At 54.4% G+C, this 24998-nt stretch overlaps 7 protein-coding genes across 7 annotated transcripts; 5 read left to right on the forward strand and 2 right to left on the reverse strand.

Annotated features, from left to right (window-relative positions):
* Positions 1–561: 561 nt before the first annotated feature.
* Positions 562–3063, forward strand: PHACADRAFT_260036 (uncharacterized protein). The gene has a single exon (XM_007398224.1). The coding sequence runs from the start codon at positions 1102–1104 to the stop codon at positions 2743–2745; it is 1644 nt and encodes a 547-aa protein (XP_007398286.1). The 5' UTR covers positions 562–1101; the 3' UTR covers positions 2746–3063.
* Positions 3064–4701: 1638 nt separating this feature from the next.
* On the forward strand, positions 4702–5754 carry PHACADRAFT_260038 (uncharacterized protein). Its single transcript, XM_007398225.1, has 3 exons — positions 4702–4999; positions 5049–5407; positions 5468–5754. The coding sequence occupies exons 1-2, from the start codon at positions 4771–4773 to the stop codon at positions 5387–5389; spliced, it is 570 nt and encodes a 189-aa protein (XP_007398287.1). The 5' UTR covers positions 4702–4770; the 3' UTR covers positions 5390–5407; positions 5468–5754.
* Positions 5755–6127: 373 nt separating this feature from the next.
* PHACADRAFT_260041 (uncharacterized protein) lies at positions 6128–7538 on the forward strand (the record flags this gene model as incomplete). The annotated part of the gene is made up of 3 exons (XM_007398226.1): positions 6128–6334; positions 6392–7300; positions 7362–7538. The coding sequence occupies 3 exons, from the start codon at positions 6131–6133 to the stop codon at positions 7455–7457; spliced, it is 1209 nt and encodes a 402-aa protein (XP_007398288.1). The 3' UTR covers positions 7458–7538.
* A 1598-nt stretch (positions 7539–9136) lies between these two features.
* On the reverse strand, positions 9137–18706 carry PHACADRAFT_125439 (uncharacterized protein). The gene is made up of 25 exons (XM_007398227.1): positions 18375–18706; positions 18087–18318; positions 17811–18030; positions 17589–17753; positions 17462–17530; positions 17296–17407; positions 16560–17243; positions 16291–16477; positions 15911–16242; positions 15742–15860; positions 15500–15689; positions 15086–15447; positions 14911–15031; positions 14664–14858; positions 14398–14612; positions 14196–14349; positions 14028–14146; positions 13948–13980; positions 12696–13892; positions 12001–12645; positions 11690–11951; positions 11565–11635; positions 11373–11515; positions 9876–11315; positions 9137–9811 (listed from the first exon to the last, which is right to left on the reverse strand). The coding sequence occupies exons 1-25, from the start codon at positions 18601–18603 to the stop codon at positions 9580–9582; spliced, it is 7728 nt and encodes a 2575-aa protein (XP_007398289.1). The 5' UTR covers positions 18604–18706; the 3' UTR covers positions 9137–9579.
* Positions 18707–18883: 177 nt separating this feature from the next.
* PHACADRAFT_260044 (uncharacterized protein) lies at positions 18884–20351 on the forward strand. Its single transcript, XM_007398228.1, has 3 exons — positions 18884–19224; positions 19277–19586; positions 19636–20351. Exons 1-3 carry the CDS (start codon positions 19021–19023, stop codon positions 20268–20270), a joined length of 1149 nt encoding a protein of 382 aa, XP_007398290.1. The 5' UTR covers positions 18884–19020; the 3' UTR covers positions 20271–20351.
* Positions 20352–20844: 493 nt separating this feature from the next.
* Positions 20845–22396, reverse strand: PHACADRAFT_125442 (uncharacterized protein). Its single transcript, XM_007398229.1, has 6 exons — positions 22192–22396; positions 21987–22134; positions 21800–21926; positions 21613–21748; positions 21439–21563; positions 20845–21376 (listed from the first exon to the last, which is right to left on the reverse strand). Exons 1-6 carry the CDS (start codon positions 22352–22354, stop codon positions 21203–21205), a joined length of 873 nt encoding a protein of 290 aa, XP_007398291.1. The 5' UTR covers positions 22355–22396; the 3' UTR covers positions 20845–21202.
* Positions 22397–23823: 1427 nt separating this feature from the next.
* PHACADRAFT_186232 (uncharacterized protein) lies at positions 23824–24949 on the forward strand (the record flags this gene model as incomplete). Its single annotated transcript, XM_007398230.1, has 8 exons — positions 23824–23891; positions 23917–24045; positions 24100–24225; positions 24251–24379; positions 24439–24549; positions 24613–24706; positions 24759–24839; positions 24893–24949. 8 exons carry the CDS (start codon positions 23824–23826, stop codon positions 24947–24949), a joined length of 795 nt encoding a protein of 264 aa, XP_007398292.1.
* Positions 24950–24998: the final 49 nt, after the last annotated feature.

Below are 24998 nucleotides of genomic sequence, written 5' to 3' on the forward strand. Positions count from 1 at the left end.
CCAGAGGTCGACATCAAACCGGCGGCTTACATAAGAGATAGCTAGAGATGCGTACGACATCCACAAGGAGCTCCTCAGCCCTCCGCGTCGTAGCCGCACCGGCTTGGGTGTGAAGTGAGATCCTCGTGAAGTGGCTGTCCCCCTCGTCCCAAGCCAGAAGAGTTTCCGAATGTGCGTATGCGGAAAGAGGCGCGTCTGAGACGACCAGTCTGATAGATCTGTCACTCTGACACAGGTCTCGGCACAGCAGCAGTGCCTGTCGGACCCCAGAAATGGAGCAGGAGTGGCCCCGTACAAGTCGAAGGTGGGTAGCCGAAGGTTTACTACCCCAGCACCCGTACTGTATGTGCATCGCCGCGTTCTGATGGTTATGTAAACCTCATCTTCGCTTGGATCCCCGTCTCAGTCGCTGCAGTAAGAATACGCTGGTCCCTTACCCGTGCTCACCGTGCTCAACGTTCACGAGCAGTCAGCGAGGCTTGACAGCTGCCCAACGACCCTGAGACATGGTCGGTTAGGGTTTGTTACCTGTTTACTGAGGCGGCGGTGCACTTACTTATTCCCATTAGCGCAATTTGAAGTCCGCAGCACTATCGAGTAACAGGCCGTGATTATCGTGTTTGTGATAGTCTTATTGGGCGACGCGTTGTGCCAACGCTGCGCCGCCACGCCATTATGGGCGCCTGTCCCCTGGGATCTCGATTGAACGTCTTGTAATCGTATGGTAACAACGTAGCGCATACTTGGCTTCCCCCACGCCCCTTTTGCTCGACACCACCACCGACGACGACGAGGAAGTCACCACATACGTATTCAGAATCTTTGTAGCCCAGCCAGAACATTCAGGCGCCGTCCGCGACCTCCCCTAAGCACCCTGACCCATTTGGAACGTACTGGGTTCATGAGCCCCACGCATAAAGCGTGATAGACAGGTCGATAATCCGTCTGCTCTTCGTCCCCTTATACTCCATACGAAATAACAGCCCTCATAGGGAACCCAAGTTTCATGCACCTCGCACGAGATTCGTCTTGAACCACGATCGACCGCTTCATTGTGGTCTTGACTATCCCGCGTTCCTTTGATCGGCCTCTCGCCCTGCGATGACCGTCGCGAACTCGTTTAGAGAACAAGAAGAGCAGGAGGAGGACTTGGAGGATTGGGAATTGATTGGTAGTGACTGGTGGCAGCAGTCCTATGTGGACGTGGATTGGGCCTGCGTCAGGAGATACCACTGGACGGAAACAGGTGTCAAACTCACGTTTCATCCTAGACCACCGCACTATCACAGTGCTCTGTACAGCGAGAAGGAGAAGTATGAGCTGACGGGAGAGCAACAACTGGACGTCGAGCTTGACCCGTCGCTCGTAGGGGCGAAAGGGGCGGAGTATGCCTTGGAACACTACGAGAGGCGCGTCGGTATATGCAATTCGCTCTCGGATATCATGTTCACTGCGGAACTCCTGCTGCCCGAAGATGCAAGCGAAGATATCATTCGCCGAGGACGAGAGCAGTGGGAACGGCACGTAGATGCATTGCTTGGCGGAATCCTCGAGCCCTCATGCCTAGACTTGCCTCCGCGCCTGCCCGACGAGCGCGTGAGGATGTGGAACCTCGATGCGATTGACGATTCCTGCTACGACAGCGATTCACACTCTCCCGATGTCGTTGACCTGACGTACTCGGATATCTCCTTCGAGTCGGAGCCGCCCCCTACGACGCCGCAAGGCGACAAGAAATCGTATGCGGAGGTGCTGTTTGATGACCGCGGTACGCCAACACATACGGGTACCGTCATTTCTCCTTCTCCTTCGAAGCCTCTCAACGCCTCCGCTCTTGCCTTCATCCCTGCATATGTTCTGGACCATGCATCACCTTCACCCTCATCTCCAGATGTGCCCTATGTGTCACCCACGTATGAGTTCCACTTCCCGTCCCTGAACAGCAACTTGGCTTCCCGCACCAGCACGCGTTCGCTCCCTCCGCCACTCCAGCGGGACGAGCATGGCTTCTACAACGAAGTTCCGTCCACATCTACACATAGCGCCTCACAGAGTCGGTCCGCGACCCCGAAGCTTGCTGCGGAAGCTGCAGTACCTGCGTTTTTGGGCCAGGACAACGTCCCACGGCAGTCGTCGAAGACGCGAGAGATGGTCGATCGTCTGCGATCGAGCGGATCAGGGTCCAGGAGAAGCAGGAAGCACAAAGGCGAAGCAAAGGTGCAGCCGCAGAAGGACCCAGACGGCTGGTTCACGGGAGCAGATGCCAGCGAGCACAGGCGGAGCAAATCAAGCAACAGCGGTGAGGACTGGGTGCAAGGGCTGTTCCAGTGTCGCCAGCCAGAGAAACCCGCACAACAGCCGCCCCGTCAGATGCATAAACGCTCGACGAGCGCAGGGACGAACGCGAGCGCGCATACGACGACCCCGACAACGCCTTCAAGCACGGCGAGTACGCTCAGCACACTGCCGTCGCCGACGGGCTCGACGTTCAGCAACCCATGCACGCCGACGAACACGCAGTTCCCGCTCCCCCAGTTCTACGCGTTTCAGCCGCCGTACGGGCCGTATCCTGCTGCGTACCCGATCCCCCCGCAGGGCCCCCCGATGCAGGTGATGCAGGCACCGTGGCAATTACACGCGCCCCTAGTGTCTGCACACCCTGCGTACGTCCTGCCGCCGATGTACGGCACGGCACCGTTCGACGCACGGAAAGCAGCACCTGTGGGTGGCGCGCGGCATGCGTGATGCGTATGTATCTTCCCCCTCGCTCCAATTCAGTGATGTTCGGCTGAGCGATATGATGCAGGACGTGTTGTCATCGTCATTTCCCTTTGTTTACATATTGCTTCCTCCCTCATTCCACGTATGCATAGCCCGCCCATGGGCTCTCCTCCTTTTTTGCGCTGCAACACACATAGCATAACACATTGATTTCCACCATCTTGTTTTACTTGCTCTTTTTTCTTCTATTATGTACCCATCATTGCACGGTTGACAGGATCCGTTTTTAAGTGTTCGTTCCTCTCTAAATTAGACGACAGAAATTCAAGATTACTCAGATCAGTGGCGGGATGGCCAGTCACCAGGCAGAACACAATCTCGGAGGTATGGGAATGACAACCAAGTATCCAAGTATCTACGAGAGCAGCCCAGTTCAATGATGGCATCTTTCGATAAAGATGAGTAGCTCCCGACGGGCAACCCCTCAAGCAAGATGATAAAAAAAGTTGACGACATTGCCTTGGTGAACATATAAGCAATGCATCATTCGATCTTCTTGATCCGCCATCTCGGTCTTGTAAAAGGGCATAGCGGAACGCCTTGAGCGGAGAGAGTATGGGCCGCCAAAGCGTGTTCGCGAGCCCCGTTCTTCGCGCTGGAATGTCTCGCAGGGGGCGTACTGCCAAGCCAAACCAAACTGGAGATCTGCCGCTAGGAATGACGTGCCCCGACGGACTGGTCTTGTGGCGCCGCTGCCGAGAGCGGATGCGTGGATGTCTGGCTGGCCCTTAGTGACGGTCTGCAGATGAGGATGAGCGCACGCTTGAGGTGACCGGTAGGGCGTGAGGGCACTAGCCTGCCGTTCCGACGGCAACCTCTCCCGTTTGATCTCTTCCCGAATCGCTTTCCCTCTCAACCTTGAGGCTCGGTATGAGCAGCAAATCTGAAGAGTCGAGACTCGTAGAGCGCGCTGGATTGTGGTAGATCGCGGTAGTACAAAACGCTATCAAGTGCTGGCCCGTCAAGTGGTAGCGGAATTGTTGGCAAAAATTGCGGTTCGGGGGGGGGGGGGGGGGGCTCTGGGATGTTTTGGGAACCCACACTATAGAATGATAAGTTCGATCAACCTTTGGGGCCATTGAAAACAAGCGCAGATCTATGTTCATGATAGTTACAATGTACGCGACACGGCAAAAGAGTGTGAGACGTATATCGCCCATGTTTGTACCGGACTTGGTCCGTGACGTATGACTCCCGGTGGCAAGTTCAAGTAAGGGGTATTCCAGTCTAGTGTCATATGGAGGCTGTGGCATCGAAATGCCCACCCTTTCGCTGTATGTTCTCGACATAGCATTCTAGATAGTATCACTGATGATTGGTCAGTGGCAACAACAGACACAGCAGTTACTGGTGAACGCTCACGAGGATAAAAGGAAAATATTCTTGCGGTAGCTAGCTCACTTCTCCTTCCAGCGCCGCACCCAGGGAAAGACGCAAGGCAATGTATTGTTCGACGTGGCCTGACACCTGCCCCGGGACAGTATACCTCTCAGATCCTATATTCCATCAATTAAAAAACACGCCCCATTGCCATCTCACAGATCTCGTCCTACTCTGCATTTTCCGCACAGTTTCGCTCCTGATGTGCGGTGCTGTCAACAATGAGCGTCCACTACATGCGTACTAGTAGTTTTTCGGACTGCGTCCTGATGGCTCAGGAGATGACTCAGGAGGTGCTTTACAAGTCTCCAAGCAGTGCCAAAAATAACAGAGATAATCCGACGGTTCGAAAAGATCGTGAAAATGAGCTTACAGGCTGCTACTTGCAAGCTGCTGTGGCAGAAAGATTCGGTGAGGTTGTAGACGAAAGCGCCACAACGCCCGCTTGCGAGCGCTCAGCGTCCAAATGCGTTTGTCGCCTGATCTGACTCTGCGCACAACCACCATCTGCTCTCGGACCCTGCTACTAAACATCTCTGGTCATCTCGCTTCTCCTTGGAGAACGCCCGAGAGGTAGAAGGATCAAACCTATAGAATTTTGCGCTCCCAATGTACCCCATCGGACCAGTACCTCCAGAGTTCAAGAGCGTATACAGGCTGTTCCTGAGGAGTCTTCTCCGTTCTGTCGGTAACCAATACGGCCCGTTTTCTAATCTAAGAAGGCTCTACAGACCTCTGTTTCGAACTGCGGCGCGGAATATCATCAAGTTGGATGATGCGGAGCGCGAAGCGCAACACGCGAACCTACGTATTTGGCTGCAGACATGGGATAGACGAGGTGAGTCTTGTCTTGCTTTTCGGGAGCATAGCAATCTCACCATCAGTAGTCGACGGCACTCTTGCCCTTCTGGCCAATGCGAGCCAGACTTATGGTCTTCCATCGACTCTTCTGAGCAACCTGGCCCTCGTGCACCTACACGTCAAGCTGCCGTTCCTGCCACTACACCGCCGCAGCACTTGGAACTCGCATCAGGCCCAGGATGGTACAAACTACTTAGTACCTGACTACCGCCCAGGGACAAGGGAAACCAACAGAAGGCTGCAAGAGCTGAGGTGGAGGCAAATAGACGAAGATGTATACAACCCCGTGGGCGAAGCCATCAAGCTTGCGGAAGGCCGAAATAACTTGACTTTGGGTAGAGTCTTCCGGACTGCGTATGTCCCATGAGGCGTGATGAGTAGACAGGTGCTGTGTTCCGTTGCTCTGTGCTCCACCCGAGTGACATGAACTGACAGCTAGCAACAGGCTACTTCTTTGGTGAAGTCATATTCCACAGCGGCGGCGACAGGCTATCATTGGCCGCCTTGTGTCAATGCACAGCTCTGATAGGCTTCTCCAAATACATGCCGTTGGTTGCTATCGAACCCTTCGCCTTTCTGGATGTGATCGCTGGTTATACCACCACCGAGCTAAAATACCGCCACGGTCTATCAGTCTGCATGTGTTCACCATGCTCAGAGCTGTCATGTTGGTTACTTCTTTGATTGATGTACCATTGCTCTCATCCATCATAGAAAGTTTTCCCAGTGTCGACCAATCACGTGAAGCTCGGCTTTCTTGTTTCGGTTGCCTGCTCTCCGCACTAGGCATTCTCAAGCTAAAAGGCGCAACGAGCGACATTGCTCACTTGAAGCACTGGGTTGGACGGTGGCGCGAAGAATCGGCCGCCGACCGTCTTGCAATGGCAGGCACCGGTCGTGTCGCCGTTTCCCATACGTCCATAATACAGTCATAGCGACACATATCACCTGTCAATTGATCCGCAATGAGCTGTGCCTTTGCTCGCCAGCCTCTTATGCTCGAAGCGAGCAACTCGCAATGTGCTCTTTGCCACCCCGCCGCCGCTTATCTATATACCCCTTCATCCCTTCACTTTTTCCTTGGTCCCTCTCCGTCCTACTTTCAGCGATGGCTCCTTCTTCTTTTTCTAAACATCGCTTTCAGAATTCTCTGGACTTGGCCGCCGCGCGGGCCATGCGGAACGTCGGACGTGCTGCACAGTCTGGTACTGGCAATGCCTGGTGCATTGTGGACTCGCCAACACTCGGACGCATGTCGAGCGTCTCTCGACGGTCTGAAGAGAGACAGCCCGCTGCCTTAGGATCCCGGCTGGTGGGTGCCTACCTTATGAATGAAACCTTGTCAAGTGCATCCTCATACGAGCTCCAGGTTGTGCCTGTTGCCGATATCGCGCCGTTGAACATCAAGAAGATTCGGCGGCGGGGGTTGGTGAGCGGCATCCACCTTGTATTACCACCATCGCCGCTGCCACTCGCGTCCTCGACCCTCGTTCCCCCGTCGCAGCCGTCCTCCACTCCGGGCACCGCGTTGACGTTCACGGCGGAGTGGGACCTGACGCAAAAGACTTTTGTCTTCACACCCTACGAGTCAGAGTACCCCACTTCTGCTGACGGACCCCGGTTCCTGCTCAGCCCGGTGCCTGTCAACGTCGAGGAAGACCCCCTTGCGCGAGGCACTGCGCCGTCGACGCCTGCCCCTTACACACCGTCGAGCGTGCGAGGGATGATCTCTCCCGCGCCCGCCTCTGCTCCTATCCGGCGGTCCTGGTCCGGGGATCTCATCACGGTGACTGATGAATTAGACACATTTGACAACAGGAACACTCCGTCGAGCGGGCCGAACACGCCTGTATCGCCTCTCTTCGACTCGCCGCCACGCCCCCCAAAGCGGCATTGCCGTGAGCGTAATGACTCGCAGTCCACAGCTGCCTCGTCTATCACGGACCTCTCGTCGCCAGGGGTTGAGACGCCGCCGCCGCCGCCGCCGCCGCCAAAAGATGTCATCGCGCTCCACGTGTTCGGGCAGGAGCTACATCGTGCAGTGTCGGCAGGTGCCCAGACCGGAGAACTTAGCGAGGAATGTTACGCAGAGCTCGACGAGGACCTGTTGCTGGCGCCAATGGACGTGTTCGAGAAGACGCTATGGGATGCTACCCTCCCTGAACGGCGGCGGACGCGACGCAAGGCACGCGCCGAATCGCGCCTAGTACAACACAGGCCGCCATCTGACGTGCCACGCAACGCGCAGTCCTCAGCTTTCAGCATCTATTCCGCAGATGTGAGTGAATGTGCGAATGGTAGCGTCTACGAGAAGATCTAACGTGTTGTCTCCCTTTTAGTCTTTTTCTCTTCCAGGCGGCCCATCATCTGCGAAAGGGTCGCTACGCCAACAGATCACCAAGGCGTTATCTTCCACATTACACTTCAGGCGATGACACCCATGGAATAGTGCAGTGCCTTTGCGGACACTCCCATCTAATGACCTGATATGATCAACTATATGCCATTCGCTCCCCTGTTTTCTCCACTTCACTTACCTCACACCTCCCTTGGTTGTCTTCATCTATGCCGTGCCCTGCGAGTCAAGAGGGACCATCGGCTTTCTATTTAGTGCACTCGACAGTTCTTTGTTGCTAATGCACCTGTATATTGGCTATTGGCTATCCAACTGTCGTGCGGCCATCGTTCACCGGTAAAGCTAACCCGATCCGGCAGCAGCACCGGATCAAGAGCTATCTGATCCGTGTTTGCCGGACTGCGCTCCGGTACCGCTGCTGCGACAACGGTGTAGTAGGTACCGACGTCCACGACTTGCTCCTTACCACAACTGTTCATTATATTCACTTCACTTGTAATCGAACAGTAAGTGCATAAATCAGGCTATGCACGACGGCAGTTGTGTTATCTCACCAGGACAGACCGGAGATGAAATATGACGTGCTGAAAGTACTCGCCGAGTCCTCGACTTGGTCTGAACGGAATGAGAATGTAAAAAGATAGCTGTTGACATGGCTTACAGTATACTGATTGATGATACCTGTATAGGCTTTATTGGAACCATTCACACACATCGCCTCGGTTCCTGGCAAAGACTTCCGGAGACAGATGATGGAGTCATTCAATACATGGCTGAATGTACCAGCTGACAAGCTGCACACGATATCCAAAGTCATCAACATGCTCCATAACGCTAGTCTGCTGTGAGTAGATCATTCGTATAGACCGTCTTCCACTCATTAAAAGTGTATAGCGTAGATGACATCGAGGATGATGCACAGCTGCGTAGAGGCGTACCTGGTATGACTCTCGCTCCCGCCGTCATATGGTTTTGTTGATCTTCGGCAGCCTCTCACAAGATCTACGGCATACCGCAGACCATCAACTCCGCAAACTATGTCTACTTCCTGGCGTACCAGGAGCTTTTTACACTGCGGAACCACGTCCAAGCCCAGTCGCCCGTGGAGCGTCCCCGGCGTTTGATCGACGACACCCAGTTGGACCGTGTCGTCACAGGCTAGCTTCTATCCGTATTTGCACTAGCATGCCAGTGTTGATCCGAGTTTTATTTAGAGGAGTTGCTCTCGTTGCACCGCGGACAGGGTCTTGAGTTGCTATGGCGCGACTCGCTGCAATGTCCGACTGAAGAGGAGTACATAACTATGGTCAACAATAGTGAGCATCGCAGCACAAACGTGCCGCAAGGATGTCGCTTACCGTTGGCAGAGACTGGCGGGTTACTCCGCGTAGCTATCAAACTCATGATGGCCTGCGCCACCAGCAATGTCGACATGTAAGGGTTCACTCCTGAGCTTCCGCCCGTTCTCCACTCACCGGTACTTTCCAGGGACTACGTACCTTTGGTTAACCTGATAGGAGTCTATTTCCAGATCCGCGATGACTACATGAATTTGCAGAGCGATACTGTGAGCACGGCTCTGAGCATGATGACAGGCAACATTGCTAACATGGCCTCAGTACGCCTCCAACAAAGGTTTTGCAGAGGATCTCACGGAAGGAAAGTTCTCGTTCCCCGTCGTGCACGGCATACGCGCAGACACGTCGAACAGACAAATCCTGAGTGCGTTCCCGAGACCCCCGCTCGACCGAAGTGATCGCAAAGTTCACCTACTCTATTTCTCAGATGTGCTACAGAAGCGGCCGAGCACCCCGACGCTCAAACGATACACAATTTCATATCTGAGGGATCAGACAAAGTCCTTTGACTACACGCTGTCGGTCATGGCAAGCTTGGAAAACCAAATATCCACGGAGATTGCGAGGCTCGGAGGTAACGCCGGCCTTGAGCGTATCATGAAAACGTTGCACGTCGACTCCTAAGGAACTCACACATACCAATCATCATAATATGTTACGACACTCACCGCCTTGCTGCAGGCAGCACACTCCCAAGTCACTGATCATTAATGAACAAGAATAATAGAAGTAATTTTGATATCATAAATGGTCCTTGCGTGATTAGTGCGTCACATTGCAGAACTACGTGCTCCAGTGAACAAGCTTGTTGTGCAGACCGCGGCCATTTTTCAGCTCTTGTCTTCACGCGTCGTACTGCTTGAGCAACTCCCGGGCTTCACGGGCTGGCCGCGCGATAGATGCACGCTCGCTCGATACGCTCTCCTGGGCTTTCTGCGCAACACTCTTGGTTACGGTCAGTTGCTCAAAAAGATCGAGTGGGCCGTCGACGTCCCAGTCTTCGGGAGGCGAGAGGACGGTGAGGATGCAGTGTGACGATAGCACCGAAGGCGGTGTGCCTGCCAACAGATGGTTACTGTGACAAACGCGGTGATTAGCTTGTCACTCGGACCTTCACGGAACAGCGGGAATTCACGCACTCGACAATGGGTTTCACCAGATCGGGGAAGGCAGAAAGCGCGGCGAAGAGCGCTGCCGTAGCCCGCACATACGACTCGTCGTGACTCTCCTTGAATGCGTCCGAGACGACCTCGAAACACGCTTCCCTGGCCTTCTCTCCTACATTGCTGCCACCATTCCACACAACGTACGCCAGTGCGAGCACCAAACTGCCCACAACCGCGTCCTCGCTGTTTCTGACGCCACCAACAAGCTCCGTGATAACTGGGTCCACACGCGGCTGATTCTTCATGAGCACGCCTAGGCCCTGCACGGCCCTGTTGCGGACGGCCAGGCTGGATAGGTCACTCGCGCTCTTGACGAAAGTGCGCTGCAGCTGCGGGAAGAACGGCTTGACGAACGCCGGAATGCGCTCGAGCATCGTCGCGAGCGCGTGCAAGATCGCGGTCTTGACGCCAGGTGGGTACGTCGTCGCCTGCGTCGCCACACGGATGAGCGGGCCCGTGAACGGCACGACGAACGGCTTGATCGCGCTCTCCTCTGTGCGCTCGACGAGGTCCGCGATCGCGTACGCAGCCTGCTCACGCTGCTCGTTGCTGCCGGTCGTGAGACCCGCGATGATGATTGATACGGTCGGCGAAACGCCTTTTGGCAGACTAAAGCCTGGGACGTGGTGGCCTGGGGCACCAATGCTCTCGATGGTTCTCCTCAGGGGTACAACAAGCGGCTCGAGCTCGTCCTTGGGGACAGACTTGACGAATGCATCCAAGGCCTGCCATGCGGCGGTGTGCACTGGCACTTGCGAGTCGTCCAATAGGGAGACGAGCTGCCTGATCCAGTCGATGTGGTAGAGTGACGTATCGAGCTCGGTAACCTCGCAGAACACTGTGAATATGTTGCAAGCGCTGACGCGGCGCTCAACACTTTCATGCTTCGCCCAGCCGAGAAGTAGAAGCATCAGGGTATTGAGGCCCTCCGAGTCGCTAATAGAGCCCAAGAGTGCATGTAGAGCTTCGTCGACAGCCTCGTGCAGCTCCTCATCCTTGCCCTCCGGTCCTTCCAAAACACGAACGAATGCACTGAGAATGACTGTCAGACGCTTACTGAGAGCGGAGCCTGCCACAGACACCAGCGAAGCCAGCGCGCGGGCATTGAAGACGGTCATGGGCGTGGCAGTCAGTGTAGGGATGAGAACAGGGAACACGGTCGATGCCCGGACGCTCATGACTTCTCTTAGGGCCTGAAGGGCTGTGCCAGAGCTCCGGCCAGGCTGGCGCAAAGCCTCCAGGAGGGTTGGGATTGTCTGATCAATGGCCTTGACGCCGATGTGCTCTTGCAGGATATCGAAGGCCTTGGCCGCAGCGGCACGAACGTTCGACTCGTCATCAACAAGTGAGACCCGGACCATGGTGATAATCTCGTCTTCGTGTCCCTCGCGTTGAGCATCGGTGGTGCTCTCCCTACATAGCCAGTGAGTATGCAGATTGTGCTCGACTGGGACAGATAAAGAAACTCACATGAGCTCGGAGAGGGTCAGAGCGACACCCTCACGAACACGGGAGTCAGTAGAGCTCGCCTTGCCACGGAGAATGGTGATGATCTCTCCAAGAATCTTCTCACCGGACTTGCGGCATAGCTCAGTAGTCGTCCTCGAAGCAGTCTAAAAGGGCGTTTAAACAAGAACTCATGAGCCCTGATGGTAATCGTACCTCTTGTTGGTCAGCTTCATCGCTGGAGAGACGTATGATTTGAGTGATGAGCTGAGGCAGAATCTCGCGTACTACCAAGATAGTGAGCACAGGCCCAAGTATATAGCCACGTACGTGGTGCTTACCAGTACGCGGGCTATTATGGACCAGAGCCTTCCAGATATGACCAGCAGATTGACGGACAACATTAACCGCATCCTGGCGAGCCATGTAGAGAGCAGACAAAATCCTGTCTCTGCGCTCTTGGCCAAGGACATCAATGAGTGCCTTGCGAGATGTCTCAGCAAGAGTGGTGTCCGCCGCCTCTTCCTCTTCTTCAATCTCAGTCTTGCCACTGATACCGGAGACCTTGAACAGGAGCTCTCCGACGAGCGTGATGGAAGATTGCTATATGCCAGTGAACAACGAGACTCATAGGGGAGGGAGCGATACGTACGCGAATACGCCAGCCAGGGTCGAACATGCCGTGCTCGAGCTCAGGTAACAGCAGATCGATAGCTTTGTTCGAATAGTTAGTGACGATCATGCGACCAGCACGCATGGCGGCTTCGCGCACGTAATCCTCGGAATCGGCAAGGCCGCTGAGAATGGGGCCAATGATTTTCGGAAGATGTGGTGAGAAACGAGTTCCGAATGTTGCAGGTAAGAAGACCAGTAATGACATGAAACCTTCCCTGACGGTGCTGCGAGGGGACTGTGCATTGACGATGATGTCTGGAAGTAGACCCTCCATGCGCTCCATACCAAGGCCAGCAAGGACCTCGGACAAACCTTGTGCAGCACCTTGATGGTCCACACCGGAGCTATCGGCTTTGAGAGTACGAAGAAGGCCAGGTACCAAATCTGGGAAGTGAACCTCGCCGAGTCGTTCCACGAGGGTGCCTAGGGCTTTCGCGGCCGTAGCACGAGCCTCAGGAACAGGATCGACGAGCACGACATGAACTAGAGGTAGGAGTTCGTTGAGGTAAGGGACGAAGTCCTTGGAGTCTGTGAGAGATGCCAGGTTGCCCACGATTTGTGCCGCCTTCTTCTTCGTGTCCGCACCACGTTCACGAAGGCCACGCTCGATAATAGGAACGACCTGTATCAATTATCAGTGAAATGGTCATCGCCGAAACGCACAGAACGCACCAAGGCCAAAGATGAATGGTCGATATAATGAGCGAATGACGTCTTGAGAAGCGCTGTGAGTGCATTTGATGTCTTTGCGGGGTCCACCATAGCCTTAAGGAAGACAGGAACCAGAGACTGAATTTCCGGATTGCTGATGACCTCGCCGAATTGCTTCAGACTCTTGTTGGCCGCTGCTTTTACCTGGGCATGCGAGTCGGTCAGCACGCCCGTCAATCGTGGAATAACAACAGGTAGGGATTGCGACAGCTGCTTCGGTGCACAATACGCCATCATACCCAGCAGTTCGATGGAGCCTTTCTTCGTACGCCACTGCTTCTCATCGAGACCCTCCAGAAGAGATGGCAGGATAGTCTTAACTCCGTATCCAGAAAGATTCGCCATGATGACCCTTGCGGTATCGTAGGTCGCCTCGCGGACGTCGGTCGTGGCGTCGCCGAACGCTGTCAGTAGCATCGGCAAGATATGAATGACATAGGGCTCGAAGAGGCGTCCTAGGACATTGGAGAATGTCTCAAAGGCAAACATCGCTCCTTGACGAGGCTCAAAGTGCTTCTTGTCCTCCGCCGCGGCACGCAGGCGTTCAATGAAGTTGAAATCCTTCATGGCAGAGATGCCGGCACCTTTGAAAACTCCCGCCAAACCGTACGCGGCACCTCGACGGATTGCGTACTTCTGCCCGTTGAGAAGTTCGTCAAAAAGACGATTAACAAGGTCCTCCACTGGCGTCCGCATCTGCTTGACTAAGGGTGACAAACAGTCAGATACTGCAATCTGCACTTGCTCCGCTGGCGTCTTCAATGCATCCACGAGTCGCTCAACGATGCTCGACACTCTCGGATCAGATGGGTCGAGGTGTTTCGCGAGGCGGCCAAATAAGATGACCACAGCCTCCTTGATGTAGTCATGGGTTTCGTTCGCAGGCTGAGATTTGCCCAAATACTCCTCGAACATCGAGATCAGTTCAGCCAAACGTGCAGGACCGTGGAGGTCAATGACAGCGGTGCCAGCCTGGAGCATGCCTCGACGAACGTCAGAATGGCGGTCACCAAGAGCTTCGTCATAAATCAGGAACTTGAAGAACGGCTCCAAGTTGTCCGCAGTAAAGCTCGGTGCCATAAGCTCAGATGTCCTTGCAATGGCTACACGAGTCGGCCACGGATCTGCCCTGTCAATTGTGCTGGCGATAATCATTCCCTGTAGATCGGTATATCAGAAACTATGGCAAACCCTTAATGCTCTGATGACATACGTATTGGTCGAACTCCGGAGCAAGGATCTTAGCCTATGAGACCATGAGTAGTGATGCTACGCGGGTAATGGCAGTCGTACCTTATCACGAAAGAAGTCTTGTATCTCGCTCAAAGTTGAAGTGGTGGACTGCGGCCAGTGCTCCACAGCCTCCGCAATTGCAGCAGCAGTGCTGGCTCGGACGTAGGCGTTTTCGTGTTCTATGCAGGGGGGTCAGCGCTATTAAGGAGAGATATAATCAATTTATACCCAGGTAGCACAGTAGAGACTGCAGAAAGCTCTCGGGGACGTCTAAACCATTATCTTCCCAGAGGTGTTCTGCAAGCCTAGCGTTCTGTTCATCGTCGTCGCGGCACGCAATCCACAGCTCTGAAGACCAATCAAGCTCCGTCAAGTCGAAAGGCTACTCCAGTGTGAGCACGACTTCGCGATGCATGCATTCAATACGTACTTGAAGAGTTTGCAAGCAAGCGTTGCGGACATAGACTTCCTGGATCAGGGTGCCACGGAGCAAAACCTGCAGCTCTTCAGGCTTGACGCTTGACTGCACAGCTTGGCCAATATCGATAAGCGCAGATGATGCGTCCTTTGCGAGCTTCGGCTGCTGGCGAATAACAAAGAGGAGGTTCTCCATAGTTTGCTTGCGAGGGAAGGCAGTTTGGGAGACTGTCACATGATAAGGCCCCGGAACTGCAGAATCGCTCGCCGAGGACTTACATTCACCAGTGTGGAATTTAACCAAGTCAAGGGCAAGCGTTGCCTGTTCCAAAGGGTCTTCTTCTTCTGTCAAGCCAACCCCTCCCTTGATGAAGATCTGGTTAAGGAGAGGAGAAGTATATGAAAATGTCGCAGTATCGAAGGGAATTTGCTCTGACAAGAACCGTAGCCTGTGCAGCACGCGGAGAACCATCGCTATTGGAAGATGTCAGATACTGTAGTGGGAATTTGAGCAACCCGTACGTACAGCTAATCGGCTCTTCCTGCAACTCTTCTGGAATACCGGGCACCTCTAAACTTCGCAAAGTAGCAACGCCGGTCCATTTACTGAAAGCGATGATGCGTTCTGAACAGCACGCCGAGATATCCTGGAAACAAAACGGATGAGCGAAGACAGCGACAAAGGTGCTGTGAACGTATACAAGATATGTCTTGAAAGAGTTCTCTCCAACAAGCGAGATAGCCGCACTGCCAAATGCTCCGCTTAACAGTATGTCAGTCAGGGACGAAACATGACTCTTGAGCTCCTCCGCGTTCGACCTCACGAGACTGCGCACAAGCGCAAGTCCACGCTCTAGCCGGGTTTTGAGGCCTTCTACCCTCTTGCGGATGGCCGCTTCCTTCTCAAGCTGCGCCTTCAAAAGGGCTTGGTCTTGCTTTGACAGTATACCAGATGCATTCTGCTTCTTGTTTGCGAGCGACTTCCGGATCTCGGCTTCCCACTGAGCGTCCTTGTAGCCCTTGCCCTTCTTCACTGGTTCGTCGGTCTTCTTATTAGCCAATACTATACGCATTTCCTTCAGCGTTGCCAGAGATGACATATCGATACTATTCACCATCAACATAGGTAGTCCCTTCAGGTGTCGCCCAGATGGCAAGATCCTCGTCTGTGAGACTGCTCAATGCTTGCGCGTCAATATCGCGGCGTAGCTGCTCCACAACACGAGGGATCGCTATCTCGGGAGCCACGAACGAGAGTGTCGTCACGGCGCGGTAGCTAGCTTCAATAAAACCGGGGGATTGTGACTGATCGCACGTTGAGACACGGATTGATGCTCCGTAGATAATTGCGTCTTACCTCAGAAGCCGCGATCAGTTGGGGCAAGATACGTTCCCAGTGCTTAGTGGCGATTTCATGAGGGTCAACTCCAGCAGTCTGGCAGAGGTCAATCCAGGGGGTGCGCAGGCCATGCCCAGCTACGGGTCGGGTTTAGTATATCTCTATAAGCTGGAATGAGTGTACGCACCAATCGCGGTGTGGTAGCTTACCACAAGCAGATCCAGAACGAGGTCTTCTCGAACAGAGCAATCTACGTCCTGGCCAACGGCAGCACACGAAATAAGGAACGCGCAGAGGCGTCCTTCCTTGCTCACGACCTTTGTCTCTGCTTCTTCGCCACTCGTCCTCGCCGGCGCGCTCTCCTTGACGAGGTATGCCTTCAGCGAGGCTGACACGATGCGGTTCACCACCTCGGGAAGCTTGGGAGCCTGGGCGTTCATTGATGAAACAGCAAGACGCCGAATTTCGACAGATGAACCGTCCACTGCAAGATGCAAGAACAGGTTGCCGACCATCGCACTGTACACAATGAATATGAGCTGAAGTATAGAGTTTCGAAGTACACACCTTGTTTGTTCTGACTTGAGGATGTCGTTCTTGTAGTACGACAAGACAGCCTCCCCAGCACGAAGGAGCCAGGCCTGATCTTCCGGTTCAACAAGCTTCTGGTAGACTTTATCCCACAGCAAAAACGACGGCTTTGCGCCTGTCGCAAGCAACGACTGCGAAGACGTGTTCCGACTGATAAAGTCTTCTGCAGCACCAATATGACCGAGAAAATACAACATTAGATTCAGAGATGCGCTCTGTAACAGTGAGTACGACGAAATATCTACCAAATTTGCCGCTGCGATGATATGGTCCAAGAAGGAGCGCGACCGCGATGTAGCCCTCCAATGGTCCAGCCGGGGGTGCGGCAGGGCTCGCTGCGACGGTCTTCAGCGACGTCTCCAAAGAGGGCAGCACGGCCTTGGCGAAGTCGAGTGCTGCCTGAGTAGACAAGTTATCCAGTTCCCAGAGAACATTACCGACTAGAGAGGAGAAAGCACGTCGCACCGGAGGCTTTGCTGCATTCATTTCTTTCGTGATTGCAGTTTGGGTGGCAACCGGCAATGCGAGGTTCTCGCACAAGCTAAAGACTATGTGTCTCGCTAAGGACAGAGCAAGCACAGTTATGGCGCCATCGTTGGTTTCCTTGGCCAGTAGCGAGGGCCCGGCCTCGACGGCGGTGGGTGAAACTTCTTGAGATGGTGGTAGGTAGCCGAGCATGGTATAGAGAGCGACTCGGTGGTCGGCTCCGGCAGTCTTGCCCGAGCGCGGGAGTGTCAACAATTCGTCCAGAGCAAGCTTCAGGTCAGATCCTTTGCTCGTTTTTGAGATAACGGTCTTGAAGAGCTGGACAGCTCCAGCGCGAATTAGGGCGTTCGGAGACTTGGCGCTGTTGACAGTCGCGGTAAGGATTCGCTTGAAGGTGGCACTGTTTATAGGCTGAGAGTATGCCTCAAGGAAATCCGCAATGACTATAATGGCGCAATCAGAGAGTATCACAGTACATGGATAAGCCTCGCTCACCATTCAGAGAGACTTCTGGAGACCTGAGGAGCGCCTTTTCCATTTGAGGAAGGATCAGTTGCTCAAGATCCTTCTCATCTACGGAGCTTCCTATGAACCCACAGAGAGCCGCCTGAGTGTAACGTATGAGTATCTGATGGACAGTGATCAGGAACTGGGTATATACCCCAGCATGTAACGGAACGGCTGTCCTCGACATGAGAACAGATGCATTGTAGAACGCGATAATATTCGACTAGAGTATGAAGACTCTTCAGCTTGTCTTCACTACAATGTGCCACTGAACAAGTTACCTTCAGCTCATCGTCGACTTTTTTCAAACCGTCATCTTTGACGTTCTTGAGCCTCATCTTGACATCAACTGCTACGCCAAGAAGTGAAACAACATGAAGGGGGCTGTTATGGCCTTTCGCTCGCGTGATCAATGTCTCAATCACGCTATGGATATCTCGAGGGCTCTAAGGGACCATTCCTTTTCAGTGACAGGCGACGAAGTAGAAACCAATTTCACTAACCGACCGGAGAGCGCGACGCGCGCGGACAAGGGCGCCCTTCTGAACAGATGGCTTCGCGCGATTCGCTTTATCGAGGATGAGATCCAGCAGAGTGGCCATACTGCCAACAAGTGGGCTCCACGGGACGGACGAGGTGAAGTGGGGGTTGTGCTCGACACACACCGAGTATATCCCGGCACACCAGCTGAGAAGGACAAGCATGTCTGCTGGGGGATAAGCACTGTCACAGACATTGCATGGGTTTCCATTTTGCGTAGACATAAAAGTAGAACGCACCTTGGACGTTTTGCCATACGGTCGACCTCTTGTGCTAGCCAGCCAACAATTTGTTCAGCAACTCCCATCCTCTCGGCATCCTGTTCCCCCTCTGGTGTGCCGCGCAGCTCGTCCCGGCGCACGAGCTCTACGCCAACCGTTTCCACAGCTTCTCGTGAAGGTGCATCGACATATCGCGAGTAAGTCAGAGTCAGCAGCTGGAATATATCCAATGTTTGACTCAAAGTGAGATCTGACCATCTAAGTGTTCAAACGGACAACTCCAGGCATACGATCACTGGTACATACCACAATTGCGAGCAATGTACAGCAGCTCTTCTTGCAGGAACCATGTCCGAGTTTTCGTGCTGCTGGTGAGGAGCAGCCTGCGAGCAGCCAACAGGGCCGCTTGCCAGTCATTCACAACGAGGTCTCTCCGCCAGCCAGATAATCTGTGACCGTTCAGGTTTTCGCCATCCGCTGTGGGCGATGAGGTCGAGGTCGACGCGATCCAAGACTCGATATCCGACTTCCCCATCGCGCGAGAAGCGGAGTCTTTGGAGACAATCTTCGCTAATTTTGAAGGAGACAGCTTGATTGAGTTGGATGGTGCAGACGAGTGAGATGCGGAGGGCGCGTGTGCAAGGCCAGAGGGCTGATGAAAAGCTAGGTTTTAGCAGGCGCTCTTAGCGCATCATTTCCTGATTTGAGACAGCGCTGTCTGGATTGGGTGTTAGAAGTTGCACGTGACAGAGAAACATGTCGGGCGTCCCAGACTGGGCATGGTGCGCCTTTTGCTCTCATCCCGACGTTCACCGCAGGTGCTCCGCGCATCCTGCCGTGCAGAGGCCTCTCAAACACGTAGTCTGCTTTCGCAGGCTCTCGTTCCAAAATGCTGTCCCACGCCGCGCGAACGGCCTGCAGAAACGCTACCCTCCGTGGCACCCGGAGAGCGATGTCCACCGTCATGGAAGAGTCTTCGTCGTCGAATCCAGTACTATCGAACACCGATGTGGGCGCACACAGGATCGACTCCACGAAGCAACCGGTTTTGTACATCCGCCCCTGGGACGGTATCACGTCCACTCCGCAGGCATATGCTATTCTGCGAGCTATCGAACGGAGATATGGGAGGCTAAAGCATTACACATTCCGGAGGGTGTGTGGATCTCGCTGCATGAATGCGTAATGAAGTGTTGAATATGTATTAGGACCATGAAGCCAGTGACATGTACCAGCCGTACTTCTTCGCCGAGTTCGAAAGCGGTGAGTCGCTGGAGATGCTCCCGCTGGGTCGCCAGACCATACAACTCGAAATTCCCATCTATGATCGGACGCCTTCGGGAGGTATTGGTCTCCAAGACCTTCGAGGCTTGCTTCGCCCGGAGAACAGACTCGAAGGGGAGTTAGTGCCGGAAGCTAGTGTCATCACTCGAATGGCGGCGGAAACCGCGAGCAAGTCCGACGCGGTTGAGGAGAAGCCAACGACGCGTGTCGTTGACGTCTGGATCGAGCGAAGTGGTACGTGGCCCCGTGTTGCTCCTCGTTTGTGGATTTCACGTTTCACTAGATCGGAAAAAACCTGCCGTGTTCACGACATTCAGCCTCACCAAATACAAACGGAATATGGTCTGCAAGGCTTTCGCAGAATGGGGCGGCTTCTATGAACCGCCCTTGCCACCGCAACCTCAGTCTGAAGAGGACCGTCTGTTCAGCCCGCCACCGCCTCCTCCGAAGCCTGAAGTCAAGCGCAAGTACATGGACGCCGTCCTCTCAGAGTGGCTTCCCAAAATTGAAGCCGAACGGAGGGAGCTCGAGGCTCTCAGAAAAGAAGTGACTAGCCAGGCTGAGCTTGAAGCTTTCATTGCGGCGCAAGAGCCAGCTGAGACCGATGTTCCTGAGGACGCTTCAACGCATGTGGTCGAGGCGGCTCCTGAACCAGAACCAGAACCTGAGCTGGAGCCGGAGTTGGAGCCGGAGCCAGCGAAGCCAGTGCAGCCGCGCATAGGGAAGAAGCGTGAGCGACTACTGACGCTTGCCCGTCAAAACGCTCGCACACCTCTACCGGAAACCCTCAAGCCGCTTAGCCTGGAGCAGCGAGAGCGAAAGAAGTTGGAGAAAGAGCAGAAGTCCGCGGATGAGGAACAGATAAAGAGCACAGTCCGGGAACGGCTGTGGAAGCTCATGGGTGGCAAGTGGCTGTGAGGTTCCTAGAGGCTCGTACTCGTATAAATTTGCTTTAATGAGACATGCACGCGAGGGAGGGAGATTGATGAGCTCGCTGAGGTGCGTACTGACGCTAGGTTTCCTCTGAACCAACACTAGGCAACCTCTTCCCGGCTCACCATGCCTTTAGGTTGTATATGCTGGAATTCGCTCTTGACTCAAGTTAGGCGCACTTCATTCTCCACAGAGAATTTTTCCAGAGTATAGTGCGGAAGGGTAATCGGCAGTCTAGAATCTAATGGTACCGGCGTACTTAGAATCACAGCAACTACTAAGGGCAAGGAATAGAATGCTTACTTTTGTAAGCGGAGTTTGAAAGCGCAACTAGACCGTAACTCAACCCTCCTCTGGCAGCAGCTGGAAGACGAAAATGAATACACTGCAGGTGAAGAGCTTAAAGAGACCGTTATCCCAGCGGTACCACTCTTGGTCACCGGGCAATCGAGCTGCACATCAACGAGCTCACCGCATATAACCTTACCGTGGTCCTTGCTGCGGTTGAAGTGTTTTCCCTCTCTGGTAACTTATGTGCTATCCCACTTTATGCAAGCTCTTGGGGCGGTCACAACGCTCTATTATTGCACAAGACTTGGTTCTAAATGGCGGTGCGAGTCCATATGGAGGAACGACGGTACCGCCTCTTCCGAAACTTAAGAGGCTGGAAGCGAGCATGTGTGCGAGGACGCCTCCAATCAGGAGGGCGTTCTATTTTGGTACGAGGCTTTGCAACCTCTTCGACGCTGTTGGTCACCCATTTGCCTCATCCGTGGAGTAGGGCGGCCCTCTTTCACGGATACGAAGCGGTACAAGTGACGAGACATACCACTATTGTCCGAGACGCGCGTATTGGCCTTTCTTTGGATATACGCAACACACCTAAACAGGGATATACCGGACGGCAGGGAAAAAAATCAAGCACTATAGCCATGCAGCTCCAGATTCGAGCTTGAATCCGTCGTCTTGAGCTGCTCGCCAGCCTCGGCGATCTCGCGTCTCGACGGGACGAGCCCGGGGACTGCAAACAGCAGAACTGCGAGGAGCTCAGTGAGCGCAGAGAGCGGGTACCAGAGCCGTGCACTGTCTTGCTGCAAAGTATGTCGTTGTTGAGCGCTTGAACATGATGAGGAAGGGAATAGAGCAAACGCACCTTGGCAACGTTGTTTTCTGTCGCGGCATAGAACGCCTCGCGTGCGAGACAGAGAAATGCGATGGCGAGGAGCACGAATATGCGGTACTTGCGGCCGACGGGCGCGTCGTAGTTGTTTGACCCAGCTGAGCGCATATGAGCAAATGTTAACGCGGCAGAGGCGACGCGACACACCTTGTACTTCCTCAAACGCGAGGTGGGATGCGACGAGTACCAAGCATGCGGAGACCGCAAGGAAGATGTAGACGCTCGCCTCGCGGAGGCTGTTCGCCGTGTTGAGCGTCGACTGCTGGCTCGAGCCCATCATCGACTGCAGGCTGAGTCAGTATAGGATATAGACGGTAGAACGGACAGGACTCACGCCTGCGGTCACCCCTAGGGCGATGGCAGCGGTAAGTGCCATTCGGATGATCTTCCGGTTGCTGATGATGGTGAGCAGAAAGCCGATGGGGCCGGGCTGAGGCTGGCCGCGGCCGATCATGCGTTCACTGCAGGCGCAGCTGGTTGTCAGCGGGGATGGTCTCGAGAGGGATGCGGCTACAGCTTACCGGTCGAGTACGAGCGTATATGCGGAGTACAATAGCCCGAAGAACCCAACGGAGTAGATGATCGACTCTGCGATAACGAGGCTGACATTCTCGCCTGCAGTATCGCTACCAGCCAGGATAGCCCTGAGCGTGAACGCTGTGACGCGTACTAGGTATCAAATAATCAGCTAAATACCCGTTAGCAGAACAAGGGCGCGAGGCGTACCGATGCAGAAGAATGACAGAACGAAGAGCACATATGTGGGATGGCGTATGCTTCGAACGACGTTGAAGATGAAGAGTGGAAGGTATATGGCAGCCAAGATAATGGCCCCAGGGAGCTCGCTCTTCTGGATGCCCTCGAGGCGTGCGTAGTTGATTGTCGACATGGGGGTGTGGTAGTGCTTGCTAGCGAAAGGCGGGATGGCGGGGTCGCAACGCCCGCACTTCCATTATATATACACCATGTATTGCGACCGCCATACAATGTAGCAGGTGCGCAGCTGCAGTAGAGCGTGTCTGAGCGGCAATCGACCCAGGTGATTGTGGCGCGGCCGCCGGAGGCTGTGCGCAGGTACCTGCTCAGAGTCCCGATGTATGTGTGTGTGAGAAAAAGAAGGCGCTACAAAAGCGCAGATATTTTGTGAAGGCGATTCGACTTGTACATACCTGACCGTTAGAAAGTAAAACATCGTGGCAGATTAGTAACATAGCGTCCGGTCGAGCATCGCAATCGTTCCTAGTCTCTACAAGCACCTGGCTATAAGCACGTGGAGCGCGGTTAGATTATTCAAAAGCAAGGCAAGCCTGAAGCTCAGCATATGTAGTTTGAGCGCGGCGGGACATCGGCGGCACTGCTTTATAAATCGATCCTAGGCTTCTCGGGCTGCGCGCTGCGGGGAGCAGTAACAAAGAGGAGACTTCTCTGTATTTATCTTACGGCAAAACACCGCGTGTGTACAGACGTAACATGTATATCGTTGGCATGGCGAACCCTTCGCAAAAATCACCTACCCGACATTTGCGTAAGGATCAGGCTTGCCGCGCCTGACGCAATGTAGGCTCGCGCACACGGGATCTGTGCCGATCAGTGGCAGAATATACTCAGAGGTACACAATGAGTGTATACAGTGCATTTACTCACAGCTTTTCCCATCTGTCTGTGCTGACCGCATCGTGAGTGACTTATGACCAGGTCGTTCCGCACTTTCACAGTTGCACGGGTAGGGGCGAGTTCCAGAGCTCCTCCAAAAGAAAAGTGCAGTGGAATAAATGCAAAATAATTTGGCATTCAATCACCACGGGTGTAGGGGCAGGTTTTGAAGTGCGATGAGGTGCAGAAAACTCGATTCTCGATGGCGGTGTGAGGTCGCCGTGGTTCACGTTCATGGCCAACTAAGGGCGCCTAAAGTGCAGCCCATCCGAATCAGGAAGGCATTCTGGTTTGGGACGAGACTTCGCCACCTCTTCGGTGCAGACAGGCGCCGGCCTAGCACGTAAGAGACACCGTGGTATTTATCTGTATTCTATGTCTACACATATTGCCTGGAGATACTCCGTAACAAGCTGAACATCATGCATGCGGTTTAGGACAAGTGCGAGTGCCGGGGAGAAGCCAGAGTCTTTGCGGCATGTCACACTCCGTCAGCCATCGCCCAGCAACCCGAGGAGCTGCTAACCCACATTTCTGTCCGACCACCGTTTGGATTCTTGTAAACAAGCAGGTAACGTGACACCTTTGCCAGCCTCCCTCCAGGAAAGTATAAATACACCCTTCCGCTCGCCCTTCCAGCTCAACAACCTCTCGCCTCGACCACAACAATATCTTCTCCTCTCTACTGCTTCCCCTTCCCTCTACATGGAGCAAGGTGGTCTTCAAGTCTCTCTACTACCAATAACCAGGGCTGGGCGCCGACAGCAGGAGCTGTACGTGGCTGGCAGGCACCGCTAGCCTCGTTGATGGCACTCAGCGTCTGGTGAACCTCGGCATTGCCGGGTCGATTCCATTCGCAGTCGTCGACGCGGTTCCCGTACAGGCCTGTCGGTGGCACTGGACCAGAGGCGGAAGGCAGTGTCACCGGTAGGTCTTCGTCATCCTTCTGCAGGACAACAAGGTGCTGACTGGACATACTAGCCGCGGCAGTGACGTGGAGTTGCGCCGAGTGCCGAGCTCGCGCTCCTTGGTCAAGAACAATCAAGCCAGCACCACGCACCCGCTGTTCATGATATCCACCAGGGCCGGGCACCGACAGCAGGAGCTGTACGTGGCTGGCAGGTTACGCTAGCCTCGTCGATGACATCCAACTTCTGGTGATCCTTGGCGTTGCTGAGTCGATCCCGGTCGTTGTCGTCGGCGGGGTTCCCGTACAGGCCTGTCGGTGGCACCGGACCAGAGACGGAGCGCAATGTCTCCGGTGAGCCTTCATCGTCATCTGGGCGTAGAGGACGCGTTTACTAATTACCTTGCTTACAGCATCAACCTAACGTCGCACCGAGATCCAAGCTCAACTCTCAAGCAAGCAAACACGCGCGGCGCATCACGCTTCGGTGCGCCCGTTCGGGCCGGGCACCGGCAGCAGGAGCTGTACGCGGCTGGCAGGAACCGCTAGCCCTTCCGACAACAACGCTTCTGGTGAACCTCGGCAAGTACTGTCGAGTCGATCCCAGTCGTAGTCGTTGGCGGGGTTCCCGTACAGGCCTGCCGATGGCACCGGACCCCGTGGTCGCGATCTTACTACTCGGTAAGTCGCCGGCTTCTAGCTTACAGCACACGGCTAACACAACGATTTTTAGACGGCTTTGCCTACTCGCACCCTCGCAGAACTCGGCCGTGACACCAGCTCACAAGCCTCCTCCCCTCCCCTTTCCTCCCTTGTAAGTGCTGACCTCATTATCTCGACCATCGTCCAGCTGCTAACTCCCCTTAGCCTGTAGACTACCCCGCCTCTCCTTGGCTCCTGCTCTTACCAGCTTTGCTACGCTGAAACTTGTAGCGGCGGGCCATTGTTCTTAAGCATCACCAAGTGTACCCTT

This window comes from Phanerochaete carnosa, assembly GCF_000300595.1.
Source record: "Phanerochaete carnosa HHB-10118-sp unplaced genomic scaffold PHACAscaffold_7, whole genome shotgun sequence".
Classification (NCBI taxonomy): Eukaryota; Fungi; Basidiomycota; class Agaricomycetes; order Polyporales; family Phanerochaetaceae; genus Phanerochaete; species Phanerochaete carnosa.

What these genes read in the sequence shown, in the direction of transcription:
- PHACADRAFT_260036 (XM_007398224.1), top strand. Translation starts at nt 1,102, where the DNA reads ATGACCGTCGCGAACTCGTTTAGAGAACAAGAAGAGCAGGAGGAGGAC.
- PHACADRAFT_260038 (XM_007398225.1), top strand. Translation starts at nt 4,771, where the DNA reads ATGTACCCCATCGGACCAGTACCTCCAGAGTTCAAGAGCGTATACAGG. An exon ending in GCAGACATGGGATAGACGAG is followed by an intron (nt 5,000 to 5,048) that starts GTGAGTCTTGTC and finishes CACCATCAGTAG; the next exon opens with TCGACGGCACTCTTGCCCTT.
- PHACADRAFT_125439 (XM_007398227.1), bottom strand. Translation starts at nt 18,603, where the DNA reads ATGGGGAAGTCGGATATCGAGTCTTGGATCGCGTCGACCTCGACCTCA. An exon ending in CGTATGGCAAAACGTCCAAG is followed by an intron (nt 18,031 to 18,086) that starts GTGCGTTCTACT and finishes TGTCTGTGACAG; the next exon opens with TGCTTATCCCCCAGCAGACA. An exon ending in GCAGGAAGAGCCGATTAGCT is followed by an intron (nt 14,859 to 14,910) that starts GTACGTACGGGT and finishes ATCTTCCAATAG; the next exon opens with CGATGGTTCTCCGCGTGCTG.
- PHACADRAFT_260044 (XM_007398228.1), top strand. Translation starts at nt 19,021, where the DNA reads ATGTCCACCGTCATGGAAGAGTCTTCGTCGTCGAATCCAGTACTATCG. An exon ending in AGCATTACACATTCCGGAGG is followed by an intron (nt 19,225 to 19,276) that starts GTGTGTGGATCT and finishes AATATGTATTAG; the next exon opens with GACCATGAAGCCAGTGACAT. An exon ending in CGTCTGGATCGAGCGAAGTG is followed by an intron (nt 19,587 to 19,635) that starts GTACGTGGCCCC and finishes ACGTTTCACTAG; the next exon opens with ATCGGAAAAAACCTGCCGTG.
- PHACADRAFT_125442 (XM_007398229.1), bottom strand. Translation starts at nt 22,354, where the DNA reads ATGTCGACAATCAACTACGCACGCCTCGAGGGCATCCAGAAGAGCGAG. An exon ending in TCTGTCATTCTTCTGCATCG is followed by an intron (nt 22,135 to 22,191) that starts GTACGCCTCGCG and finishes TTTGATACCTAG; the next exon opens with TACGCGTCACAGCGTTCACG. An exon ending in CGCGTTTGAGGAAGTACAAG is followed by an intron (nt 21,564 to 21,612) that starts GTGTGTCGCGTC and finishes ATATGCGCTCAG; the next exon opens with CTGGGTCAAACAACTACGAC.